General features: G+C 43.0%; 1 protein-coding gene across 1 annotated transcript in view; it reads left to right on the top strand.

Moving 5' to 3' along the window:
• CPNE8 (copine 8) overlaps nucleotides 1-13,823 on the top strand; it is a 298,438-nt gene that overhangs the window by 125,781 nt on the left and 158,834 nt on the right. Inside the window, exon 2 of the mRNA XM_040412364.1 lies at nucleotides 6,507-6,547. Coding sequence (XP_040268298.1) covers nucleotides 6,507-6,547 — 41 coding nt within the window. The remainder of the gene's footprint in view (nucleotides 1-6,506; nucleotides 6,548-13,823) is intronic.

Raw genomic sequence — 13,823 nt, 5'->3', positions numbered from 1 at the left:
ATTCTGTCACAAAGGGTTAGCTGTTTTTCTAGCTGTGTGAATGTTATTTTTACTTTGTCCCGGTCATCTAATAACCCTTATCTCTAAACTACTAAGAGGTCATAAACACTTATTTAAGCCACATTCTTATTAGTAAGATAAGAACTGAGCTATAATAAGTGTTTGGGAGGTCAGAGAGCAGAGATAAGGAGTCCGTCAGCTCTTGGTTTGACGGAAAAGACAGAAAATCCACAGGCTGCTACTAGAGCATGTCTGCTCTGTACAGAAAAAAAGGATGCCATGTTTTTAATAAAGACCAATTAAAAAATATGTTTAGCTTAAAATGAGTACAATGCAATAATAAAAAAAAAATCGCCCAAAGGTGTACATAGCTTTTAAATTTTTTCTACATTCAGTTACTTAATGACATTTAGTTTCTGTTCTGCTATTGGGTCAGAATAAGAGCTCCTTGTATTGACCTTAGTTGCCTGTTTCATTCTTTTTTTTTTTTTTTTACACAAGATTAGCATATTTAGATATACTGTATTTGTATTAAAGGGGTATAGCAGGATTTTCATATTAATGGCTTATGTTTATGATGACGTAGGCGTAGCTGCCACTATTAAATGGACAGTGCTGGGCTTGGTAAACTGCGAGGAGGCCGCAGTGCTTACCGAAGCTCTGTTGAGTGCTGCAGCATCCTCAAACATCTGATCACCAGCGGTGCCGGGAGTAGAACTCCCGCTGGTCTCACCTGAGGATAGGCCATCAATATAAAAATACCAGAAAACCCCTTTTGAAACTAGGCGTGCTAATAACTGGCTATGCACACATATAAATATACATATATTTACAAAAGGCTTCTGTGACAGAAGTTCGGCCCCAGAGCTGTAGTTTTTATACTTGGTATTTTTTGTCTGTGACTTTTGAAAATTAAAACAATTTCTTATCTGAGCTATTATTTATTCCTTGCATCTGTTCTTTGATTTTAGGAAACAATGGAACTAATTGAGGACATAAATAGATGTTCTGGATAAAACAGCAAGCTTTATGAAAGCACAAAGGAAAGTTCTTAGAGTCTCCATGTGTCTTTCACACACTAGTAATTTTCCAGCGCCACATCATTAGTGATCAGCAAAAGCTGACAGCAGTAACTGAAATAAGCAGCATCTTCACAATTCATACAAACTATTATCTGACAAAAGGACAAAACAAGTGCTGAATGCTTTCTAAGCTGAGAAGGCAGTCTTAGAAACATTTGCAAAATTACATGATACCAGAGGAGTCTCAAGTTCAGTGTACAAGACTATTTGCAGTAGAAACTGTACACAGTGTTGGAAAGTTCACACAAAACCCAATATCCTTCTCACCTCTCAGGAAAGGATCTTCTCAGGTGCACGGACTCACCACAGCACATAACCACATCTCAAAAGTGCTGCATTTTGCTGTAAAATGTGTGTGGTTTTGCAGCATGATAATTGGTCACACAACATATTACCGCTATGTGAGAATCAAGATGCCTTCTCCTATGGGAAGGTGCCTGAGCAATAAGGTTCCTAGCTTGCCTTAGTCCCTTCAAAGGTGTTTTTTGTGTCCTGAACTCCTGTGCCTGACCTCTGCCTATTGACCCTGTGTCACCCCTGATGAAGCTGTACAAACTGATGGTGGCGATATTCATGTTTTTTTCCCTCCCTTGCAGCACTGCAGTTATCAATTAAACAGGTCATATTGTTATTGATTCTTCACTGTAATTTCTTATTGCACTTGTGACACTTTATTGTGGTAATAATTTTCATTTGTTTGTGTTTCTAATCATGGAGTAATATTGGGATTTGTTATTTTTGTATAGTATCATGGACCTCTAGTTAAAATTCTTAATAATTCTGCTGAAGGTGGAGACTCTAATTGGATATTTTATTTTTGGTGTGCTTCTGGTCTTGGCATGTGCTTGCTTGTGGAGTAATACTGCGCATACATGCGGTTAGAACCCAGGCTCCTTGTGGTTTTACCCAGCTATCTCTAGCTCACCTGTGTCACCCATCTTGACCTATTGCATGTTTTCCAGATTAAATCAACTCTGCCTTTCCGGACCCCGGCTTGTCCATTGACCACAACCAGTCAGCTAAATAGTGTATTTGCAATTTATAGAATATGCCCTATTCTTGGCCTCAGAATGCGGTCTGTGGCCCCATTTAAGTCAAGATTTAGACCATTTTCTGCTGACCATCAAGATACAAAATGAGCATGGAGCATAGTTTTTTTTAGTAGTTGTCGGGCTGTAGTTGAAAATTAAATTTATGATAAACAATAGTGCTGCATCTCATCAATGAAAGCTAAGGCTAGGCCCAAGATCATGGCATAGATCAATTAGTGATTTGTCATTTTAACTTATGGCTTTGTCCGACATCACAACCTTCACAAACCAACCATGGATATCAAGTAATTCAGAAATGGTTGTCTAAAATCATAGACACATAGTGCAGGGGCAGGCGGCGCATGACCGAGGGAGCTGCCGGTCTGCGCCGTCCTAATGCTATACATACGGTACTACAGTAAATACAGAACAGTGCGGTATACATTAAAGGGGTTATCCCATCATAATGATCACTGTTAAATCTGTTAATGATTTGACAGTGATCATTTTTGTAAATATACTTTATTAACAAATTCCCACCGATTAGGAGAAAATTCATCCCCACTTACCTCATTGTTGTGACTCGGTCTCCCCTGGTTACGACCACCGCTCTTCCGCAAAATCCCGATGGTCGCGCTTGCCCAGAAGACTTCTTCTTTTCTCCCGGCCGGGCCACTCGCTGTCCTGAACGCGCACGCTGCCGCGCATGCGCGACGGTGACTTCTTCCCGGCCAGAATAGTACAGAGCTGCGAACGCGCACGCCGGCTCTGTACTATACTGGCCAGAAATAAGTCACATTGCGCATGCGCGGCAGCGTGCGCGTTCAGTCCAGTGCGCGGCCCGGCCGGGAGAAGACTTCAATCAAGATGAAGCCCGCCCCCAGCCAGAATCCAGGAAGTGAACGCGCGGTGGCAGCAGGTAAGTATGAAACTGCTAAGTGGGATAACCCCTTTAAGATATGGATCGGATTGAAAGTACTTAACAGCTGCGGGGCCCGGTGTATTAGAGTAGAATCACTGCACTGGGCCCCGCCATGCGTGTCTCCGCCTCCTCCCTCCACACTGATGCATCTGATGGGGGATCTGTAGATTACATTTTTGGGGATCTGTGGATGACATAAGTGTCATCCACAGATCCCCCATGAGTGTAATCCACAGATCCCCCATCAGTGTAATCCACAGATCCCCCATCAGTGTAATCCACAGATCCCCCATGAGTGTAATCCACAGATCCCCCATCAGTGTAATCCACAGATCCCCCATCAGTGTAATCCACAGATCCCCCATCAGTGTAATCCACAGATCCCCCATGAGTGTAATCCACAGATCCCCCATCAGTGTAATCCACAGATCCCCCATCAGTGTAATCCACAGATCCCCCATCAGTGTAATCCACAGATCCCCCATCAGTGTAATCCACAGATCCCCCATCAGTGTAATCCACAGATCCCCCATCAGTGTAATCCACAGATCCCCCATCAGTGTAATCCACAGATCCCCCATCAGTGTAATCCACAGATCCCCCATCAGTGTAATCCACAGATCCCCCATCAGTGTAATCCACAGATCCCCCATCAGTGTAATCCACAGATCCCCCATCAGTGTAATCCACAGATCCCCCATGAGTGTAATCCACAGATCCCCCATGAGTGTAATCCACAGATCCCCCATGAGTGTAATCCACAGATCCCCCATGAGTGTAATCCACAGATCCCCCATGAGTGTAATCCACAGATCCCCCATGAGTGTAATCCACAGATCCCCCATGAGTGTAATCCACAGATCCCCCATGAGTGTAATCCACAGATCCCCCATGAGTGTAATCCACAGATCCCCCATGAGTGTAATCCACAGATCCCCCATGAGTGTAATCCACAGATCCCCCATGAGTGTAATCCACAGATCCCCCATGAGTGTAATCCACAGATCCCCCATGAGTGTAATCCACAGATCCCCCATGAGTGTAATCCACAGATCCCCCATGAGTGTAATCCACAGATCCCCCATGAGTGTAATCCACAGATCCCCCATGAGTGTAATCCACAGATCCCCCATGAGTGTAATCCACAGATCCCCCATGAGTGTAATCCACAGATCCCCCATGAGTGTAATCCACAGATCCCCCATGAGTGTAATCCACAGATCCCCCATGAGTGTAATCCACAGATCCCCCATGAGTGTAATCCACAGATCCCCCATGAGTGTAATCCACAGATCCCCCATGAGTGTAATCCACAGATCCCCCATGAGTGTAATCCACAGATCCCCCATGAGTGTAATCCACAGATCCCCCATGAGTGTAATCCACAGATCCCCCATGAGTGTAATCCACAGATCCCCCATGAGTGTAATCCACAGATCCCCCATGAGTGTAATCCACAGATCACCCAAGAGTTTAATCCACAGATCCCCCATGAGTGTAATCCACAGATCCACCCATAACAGTGCGGCATCCACAGATCCCTCATAACAGTGCGGCATCCACAGACCACCATTGGTTCAAAACCTACCAAAAGCACACCTTTTGGTTAAAAATATTTTTTTCTTATTTTCCTCCTCAAAAACCTAGGTGCATCTTATAAAGCGAAAAAATACGGTAGGTGGTGCTGGATCTGCCACGTAACGGACTCCAATACCACCTCACAGAGCACACTGATCACAATGGGATCTATTGGGTATCTTTAGTGGTGTCTATCATTTTACAGGAGAAAACAGCGCAACATATTATGCTATTTTGCCCGACTTTTTGTTGGAATCTGCAACAGAGGCTCTTAACAGAGGCTCCAATGCAGATGAGACTGAAGCCTGAGCCTTGTCTATTCTGAATTTGTTATTGAGCACCCTTCAGGCTGTTTATTGCCTACTGCAGATGATGTATGGCTATTTCCAGCTAATCATCTCTGGCCTTCCCTGCAACAGGCATAGCTTGTGACATGCGTGATGTTGCACACGATGAAGCCCGCAGCCATTCATGTGCTTTTCACCTACATCTGTCTCTCATCCTTCTCCTAATTTCTAATAATATATATTATAACTATAGTGTCTATAGCCTGAGAAAGGCTCAGAGGACAGAGCTGAAACATTGCATGGACATGGAGCAATAAACAACACTATTTTTTATCTCATTTCTTTTTTAACCATAGCTTCTGATAGATGTGGGCAAATCATCTTGTCACATGGGGTTACCAGAGATGCTTCCTGTGATTTCTAGTATCAAGATATTCTTATTTTCTAAAAAGAAAGTTAAAGGTTGAGTGGGGGCAGTAGAAGAACACTATTAGAACATAAGCTACTGTAGGTTAGGAGGTCATGCTTCATGTGTCTGCTTGAGTCCTTAAAGGGGTTGTCCGGGATCAAAGTAATTTTTAAAAACGTTAATAATCACCTTGACATTACGCATTAAAGTCATCCTGATGCTAATCCCATTTGCTCCTATAAGGCCCTAATACTGCTGTCAGTATTGTTTACATAGCAGCTCCTGCCCTATGTCCTTTCCGGCTACACTACCTTATGGGTCCCACAAGGCTGCGTCACTGCAGCTGGACCTCACAAGCCTTACCACTCCGCCTAATCAGTATTCCGCCTCCTGCCACTCATACTCCTCATCAGTATTCCTCCCCTAAAACCACCTTTTTCTAAGCCTACAAGCTGAATCCCTCCCTGCTTCCATGTATCTGCTCTCTGCTAGCATTGCATAAAAGACAATAGTGGCAGGGAGCGATCGGACTGGCATGTAGGGACATGGGAGGCGTGGTTAGCACCCATACTGTAGCATATCCCATTCATTGCAAATGACCATAGGAGGCGTGCACTATGCTAAATAGAACCTCCTTCTACTCTTAAAAACGCTCGTCTATGGCCAGTGATGTCATCGGCAGAGGGGGGCGTTCCTTAGAGAGGCGAGTTCCCTACTCCAAATACTCCCTCCTTCTTCCCAGACTAACACCCTCTGTGCCCGGTGATGTCACAGAGGGGCGTGGTTTAGCCCTGACATTTCCCTCTTACTGACAGTCTCCTTGCTAACTCCAGAACGCCTCTCTGTGCTGGTGACGTCACCCGGCTCCTTGCTAAGCGGAAGAAGAGGCTTAGCACACCAGTAAGGAGTCCGGTACGTCACCGAATCTTTGAAAATCTGAACTTCCGGCTGAGCATTTATAAAAAAATAAATACAGGGCATCAGAAAACTCTGGCAAAGGTAGGACAGGAATGTATGTAATCTGTGCTTGTTGTACCCGTACAACAATGTCCCCAATCCCGGACAACCCTTTTAAGTTTGCAAAGATAATGAAATGTGATTCAGTATAATCCTTCGGGTTTCGGGTCTTGTATTTTAAGAACATTTAGTCATCGAGTGTTACAAATAATTAATGAACATATTCTTTTTTCCAAACAGGAATCTTTTGGACAGAGATACATTTTCCAAATCCGATCCATGTAAGTAGGAAATTGTTTGTCTTTTTTCGGTTTATATGTCAGCAATACCATACTTAATTTTTAGGGAGGTTGTAAAGTGGATATATTTGACATCTGATTTGTCTACGCAATAAATTTATATTTATAAGTCAGGGCTCATTCATACTGACAGTAACCAATACTACTGTTGGTGTCATCTTTATTCTCATTTGCACTATCTCCTGAAAAATGGCAGTGGATTTTAGCAGATGGGAAGAGGATAAAGTTGGGGTCCAAAAGTAGCATTTATTCAAGGGTGAAATCAGTACATGAGTAAAGTGATCTGTATGGGCATTAAAAAAAAAATCCTTCTTCATGATCCCGAAATAAAAAAAACACTTGCAGTACTTTTGCCAGATGTTTTGTTCTTACTAGAGCTTTTTTCCTAAGCATTTACCCTCAGTAAAAGTGATAAAGTTGCGCTCAGAGTAACTGTTAATTTTTTCGTAAGGCATTAGACTTGTAGACCTGGATCTGTTCTTCAAGGCATTCATAAATTTAGTAGCATGACCCTATTCCTTCCAGCCTGACCATTCTATCTGACCACAACTTCAGTACTCTCCATCCTCATTGTGTGCGGTTTGTATTTACTGTTCCATTACCATCTGTGACCACTGTCAGATTGGAGCATATTTACAGTATGTAAATCCCTGAGGAACACTTTTATTACATAGTTGCCTTGTGAGAGAAATTGGAAGACACAGTAATAAAATAATAATGACGGTGGTTTGTATGTTATGTCCTTGATTCCGAGCTGTCTTCAAAAAAACTTTTGCAGAAAATCATAACTGCATGTATATTTAACTAATATGACTCTTTAAAGGGGTTTTCCAGGATTTTAATATTGATGACTTATCCTCAGGATAGGTCATCAATATCAGATCGCCGTGGGTTCAACACTTGGCAGCCCCACCAATTAGCTAGTTGAAGAGAAGGCTGCGCTCAGTGCAAGTGCGGCCTTCTCTTTATTGTTTACCTGCTCACCTTCAACAGTGCAGCAATGAGCAGGTGTATTTACAAGCCGTCCCATTCACTTCTGTGGGACGACTCTTTCCTATACACCTGAACAGGATTGAGCCATCCCATTACATTTCCTCTTCAACTAGCTGATTGGCGGGGGTCCCAGGTTTCTGACCTTCGCCAATCTGATATTGTTGACCTATCCTGAGGAAGGGGTTCTCTGGGAATAAAGGGCCGCATCTTGCCTTTCAGAAGATTCACACTTACCTGCTCCCCACTGCATCAGTCATCATTGTTGCCGCCTTTCTGTCTAGGCAGGCTGCAGGCAATTGCTAAAAACGAATTATTGCCTGAGAACCCCTTTAAGGGGGTTTACCATAATCAAAACTTATCACCTATTCACAGGCCGGACCCCCACAGATCATGAAACTTCCCCTGTTTGAATGGAGCTTTGGTTGAGCGTGTAGACTGACATTCCGTTAAAAGTATATGGGAGATAAGGAAGGACAAAACTCCGCTCTCTGTTTTTCCTATAGAGTATGAATGTAGTGGCAGTGTTCCCATTCTCATGATCAGTGGGGCTCCCAACTGTCAGACCTCCATGGATCAGAAATGGTTTTAATTCTGAGAAACCCTTTTAAATACCCTTATATGCAAGCAATTTTCTGGATTTTGTATTTTATTTTCATGCTTTGTGAATAAAATAAATCTGTTTTGGCGCCTGATTGCTCAATTTATTATGATATGAATAACATCAAAGTTCACCGTTTAAGGATATCATCTCTTTTTACATTCTTGACCCACTGAAACATGGCTGATGGCATTGCCAACGAGCCAATGAATTTGAGCAACGTTGTTTTGATTCGCAATGTTCCCCTTATTCATTAGCTTGTTAGCAATGGTGTTTACCGCCGTTTTTTGTCCTTGACAATATTCTGAGGACCAACCCAAATAATTGCTTGCCAACTATTGTGGTGTTTTGGGAACATTTACAAGTTAACGTCTTTAACAAAAATGGTACGTATTACTACTTTCAAATATGCATTTGTGATGCTTATGTGTTGAAGTTGAATTTGTAAACTTTTGATCACTGTTTTAAAGTATACTTTTTAATCATAATGGAGTTTTACAGAATGAACCAACATTAACATGTGCATTATTTATTAGCTCATGAAATTACAAAGAACATGCATTATGGTATGGTTCTGTACCTTAGATGCATTTTCTTAGACTATTGTTTGTCATTTTAATTTGTATTTTTTTAAAAGGGTTGCTTTGTAAAGGGATAACTTTTTTCTCCATTTGCATATGCTTTGACATTAACTTTGGACAACCCATCTCAGCTGCAGGGTCTCCTCTCATCTCAGGAATGGGGTCCCATGTGCTTGTCATCCCCTCTTAGTGACAACTAGAGTATTTCCACATGGGGATGTAAGCTTATCTTGAATCTGTATGAGTTATGTCTGGCTTTGTCATTGAGTTTGTAGTGGACTCGCTGCGGATTTCACCCTATGCTTCAGAAAGGTTTGAAATCTGCTGTGAAAATCGACATTATAAATTGACATGCTGCAGATTAAAAATCTGCACCGCTTCCAAGTGGGGGACGTGCTGATTTGGTCCACAGTGTATGGAAGAGATTTGGTAAAGTATCATCCACTTTGCTGCCACTGTACACTGTGAACAGTTTTTGAATGGAAAATCCACAGGTTTCCGTCCCCAGTGTACATATTATTCTATTTCTTTCACGCAGGTAGTATTATGTGCTTTATTTCAGAAAGACTAATGCTTTACGTTTTCCATTTTATGACACTAAGTAGAACTGAAGCATCTGTTTCACAAGTCATATGTGCAATTTATTTCACTTCTCATTGTTGACATGGATTTCTCAGGCATGCCACGGACCTGAAATATAACATTTTAACAGTCTTTCTGATTTCTCAGCCATCAGTTGGTCACTCCCCGTTGTACAGTCGTTGTAATCTCGGAGGGTTACATTGCATCCCTGGGAATAGTGTTACTGGAGGCTAAATAATCCCTGAATGCTTTATCATTAATTCCTCTCAAGTGTTTTCCATGTGATTAGATCCTTTACATCTCAGCACAATAACTTTTTTTAAGAAAACATTTTAAGAGTGCTCCATTTGTGACTCTTCATCTTATTAGTATTTTTTTTAGTCCATTTTGCCTAGTTAAGAGGCCATGTACGAACACTTTATTATACTGTATGGTTTTATTATTTTAGGGCTCCTTCCTATAATTTATGCATTTCGACTGGCTTTAATGGCTTCATAGCTGTGGATAGTTCACTACAGCTACGTGTGTGGACGTCCTCAACCTCTCTCAGGAAAAATCTTCTAAGAGAAGGTTCTAGCAAGAGAGAATTCTAGTTGATATGTTCTGGAGTTGGATAAATGTTCTTTGATCTATTAAAAGGAATCCATCACCAGCCACCTCCCTAAGTGTCTGCTGCCTTAGACACATAGCTGTGCTTCACCTGATTAAAGCCTTGTTTTTCTTTTGTTGATCTGAGGCTCTGTTACCGAGTTATGATACCTCTTTCTAAAATGCAATTTAGGCCTTTGGTGCGTTACCTTTGCTCTTATTGCATCTACTCCTTTCTGTGTCCAGCCCCTCCATCGCTGCTTTGCCACCACCTGGCCCTGTCAGTTAAAGCATGAGTGAAGCTTGGGTGCAACAAGAGTAATGGTGACTCCCTCATTGTGTCATACATACACAGGTCTTATCTTAAAGGGCTTGTCTCACTTCAGTAAGTTCCATTTATCATGTAGAGAAAGTTAATACAAGCCACTTACTAATCTATTGTTATTGTCCATATTGCTTCCTTTGCTGACTGGATTCATTTTTCCATCACATTATACACTGCTCGTTTCCATGGTTACAGACCACCCTGCAATCCATCAGTGGTAGTCGTGCTTGCACACTTTCAGAAAAAACATCAGCCTCTCTGGTGGCCGAGAGCATGGGAACGCACATAGACTGGTGCTTTTTCCTATATTGTGCAAGCACGACCACCACTGATGGATTACAGGTTGGTCTGTAACCATGGAAACGAGCAGTCTAGAAAAATGAATCCAGCCAGCAAAGGAAGCAATATGGATAATAACAATATATTAGTAAGTGCCTTGTATTAACATTCTCTACATGATAAATGCCACTTATTGAAGTGAGACAACCCCTTTAACTTATTGATCACAAACAGCCCAGACTACATTATGGATCAAAACTAAATGCAAAACTACCTTAACCCCTTCCTGACATCCGCTGTACATATCAGGTCTTTTAAGATGGCGCCTGCTCGGGAGCAGAACAAGTTTCATACAGCAGACACCCGCAGCTAATGTCCATAATTGGCGGTAATGCCGATCGTGGACATTTTAACCCCTCAAATGGAGTGGTCAAGTGTCTGCTCTTCTCGGGCAGGAACGCTTCCCCTGGGCAGAGATTGGGAAAAGGCATCCCTTGTAAGTAATGAGCCTGAGCCTGTACTAGGCTTCCAGACTCATTATTCAGACCAGAAGGTGGCAGCACTGAATTGTAATTTAGCGATTTCTGTATAAAATAATAGAGAACATTCCATTACTCTATACAAATTGCATAATGATTGTATGTTGTGGTCCATTTAAAAAATGTTTTAAAAATATAAAAATTCAAATCACCCCCATTTCCACAAAATCAAAGTAAAAACATTTAAACAATTTAAAAAAATCAACATCATGGGCATCGCCGCATGCGAAAACGCCCATAGTATTCAAATATAAAAAAATGTATCCTATACAGTGAATGGCGTAATGAAAAAAAAAAAAAAAAATTCCAATTCGCTGTTTTTTCCTCACTTTACCTCCAAAAAAAAAGAATAAAAAGTGATCAAAAAGTCACACACACACCCCAAAATGGTATTAAAACTAGAGATTGTCTAGCAAAAAATTATCCCTCATACATCTTCATAGACAGAACTAAAAAAAAGTCATTGGGATCAGAATATGGTGATGAAAAGAAATTTTTCTTTCTTTTTTTTTAAAGTATTTTTTTTTTCAGTATTAAAACTCAAGAAAAACTATATATACCGTATTTTTCGCTTTATAAGATGCACCTGATGATAAAAACCTACCTAGGTTTTTAAGGAGGAAGATGAGAAAAAAAAATAGGTTGAACCAAAAGGTGTGCTTTTAGTGGGTTTTGAACTAATGGGGGTCTGTGGATGATGCACTGTTATGGGGGGATGTGTGGATGACACTGTTATGGGGGATCTGTGGATAACACTGTTATGGGGGATCTGTGGATAACACTGTTATGGGAGATCTGTGGATCACGCACTGTTATGGGGGATCTGTGGATGACACTGTTATGGGGGATCTGTGGATGACACTGTTATGGGGGATCTGTGGATGACACTGTTATGGGGGATCTGTGGATGACACTGTTATGAGGGATCTGTGGATGACACTGTTATGGGGGATCTGTGGATGACACTGTTATGGGGGATCTGTGGATGACACTGTTATGGGGGATCTGTGGATGACACTGTTATAGTGCAGTGGTGTGGCAGTGGTAGGGCAGTGGTGTATCTTGGTTTTGTGCTGCCCTAGGCGAGACTAAACTCGGGCACCCCCCTAATATAAATTTGACCCACCTCTTCCTGTCACGGCCAAACCCCTTCCTCTGTAAACCCCACCCCTTCCTCTTTAGGCTCCACCCTTTCCTGTTTTGCATAACAATATTAAGAAATTTATCGCGATAACGATATATATCGCGATAAATACCCGTTTATACTGTATGGGGCAGCCTCAAGGAGACGTTATACTGTATGGGGCAGCCTCAAGGAGACGTTATACTGTATGGGGCAGCCTCAAGGAGACGTTATACTGTATGGGGCAGCCTCAAGAAGACGTTATACTGTATGGGGCAGCCTCAAGGAGACGTTATACTGTATGGGGCAGCCTCAACGAGACGTTATACTGTATGGGGCAGCCTCAAAGAGATGTTATACTGTATGGGGGCAGCCTCAAGGAGACGTTATACTGTATGGGGCAGCCTCAAGGAGACGTTATACTGTATGGGGGCAGCCTCAACGAGACGTTATACTGTATGGGGCAGCTTCAACGAGACGTTATACTGTATGGGGCAGCCTCAAAGAGATGTTATACTGTATGGGGGCAGCCTCAAGGAGACGTTATACTGTATGGGGCAGCCTCAAGGAGACGTTATACTGTATGGGGGCAGCCTCAACGAGACGTTATCCTGTATGGGGCAGCCTCAAGGAGACGATATACTGTATGGGGGGTGGAGGCAGCCACAAGGAGACATTATACATACTGTATGGGGGCAGACATAGGCAAATGTTATACTTTATGGGGGGCGGGGGCGGGGGCCGGGGCAGCCACAAGGAGACACTAAACTGTATTGGGGCTGCCACAAGCAAATAGTGCACTCTGCACTGTCATAAATAAAGGTGGTATGTATGTCAGACTGTCTATGGTGGCCCTGGCCTCTCCTTGAGGCTGCCCCATACAGTCTGTATGGGGCAGCCTCAAGGAGAGGCCAGGGCCACCATAGACAGTCTGACATACCACCTTTATTTATGACACAGTGCAGAGTGCACTATTTGCTTCTGGCAGCCCCCATACAGTTTAGTGTCTCCTTGTGACTGCCCCCATAAATAAAGGTGGTATGTGTGTCAGACTGTCTATGGTGGCCCTGGCCTCTACTTGAGGCTGCCCCATACAGTCTGACATACCACCTTTATTTATGAGTCTCGTCTCACTCACTCCTGTTCTTCTGCCTGGACTGGACCTGGACATTCCTCGCAGGGCAGGCCAGGAGTCAGGCGAAGTGGCCAACTCTGTTCTGTGACTGTATGAGGAGGAAGGTATGTAGAGACTTTTCCCGTGGCTGCCGCTTGTGTTGTGAATATTCCGGCCCACTCCGCATGCGCGAAAAAGACGGCTCGGCGCAGGCGCAGTAGTTGAAAATTCCGGAACACCTGAGGTCGGGAAGAAGTCAGGAGGACTCGGGAGGAGGGTCCCTGCTTCACTATGCCGCGCCGACTATGCCGCTCGCATAGTGAAGGATCGGATTCGGATCGGCAAGCAGCGCACAAAGGGGAAAAAAAAGTTTGGCACATTTTACTATCACTAGGCAGGCAATCAAGGCATTTTGCCGCCCCATTGGCAAGTGCCGCCCTATGCAAATGCCTTGTTTGCCTCGTGATAGATACGCCTCTGGTTATGGGGGATCTGTGTATGACACTGTTTATGGGGGATCTGTGGATGACACTGTT

Source organism: Bufo bufo, chromosome 1, assembly GCF_905171765.1.
Source record: "Bufo bufo chromosome 1, aBufBuf1.1, whole genome shotgun sequence".
In the NCBI taxonomy this organism is placed as follows: domain Eukaryota; kingdom Metazoa; phylum Chordata; class Amphibia; order Anura; family Bufonidae; genus Bufo; species Bufo bufo.
Note: the sequence above shows the minus strand (reverse complement) of the source record. Positions and strands in the feature narration are given on the sequence as shown.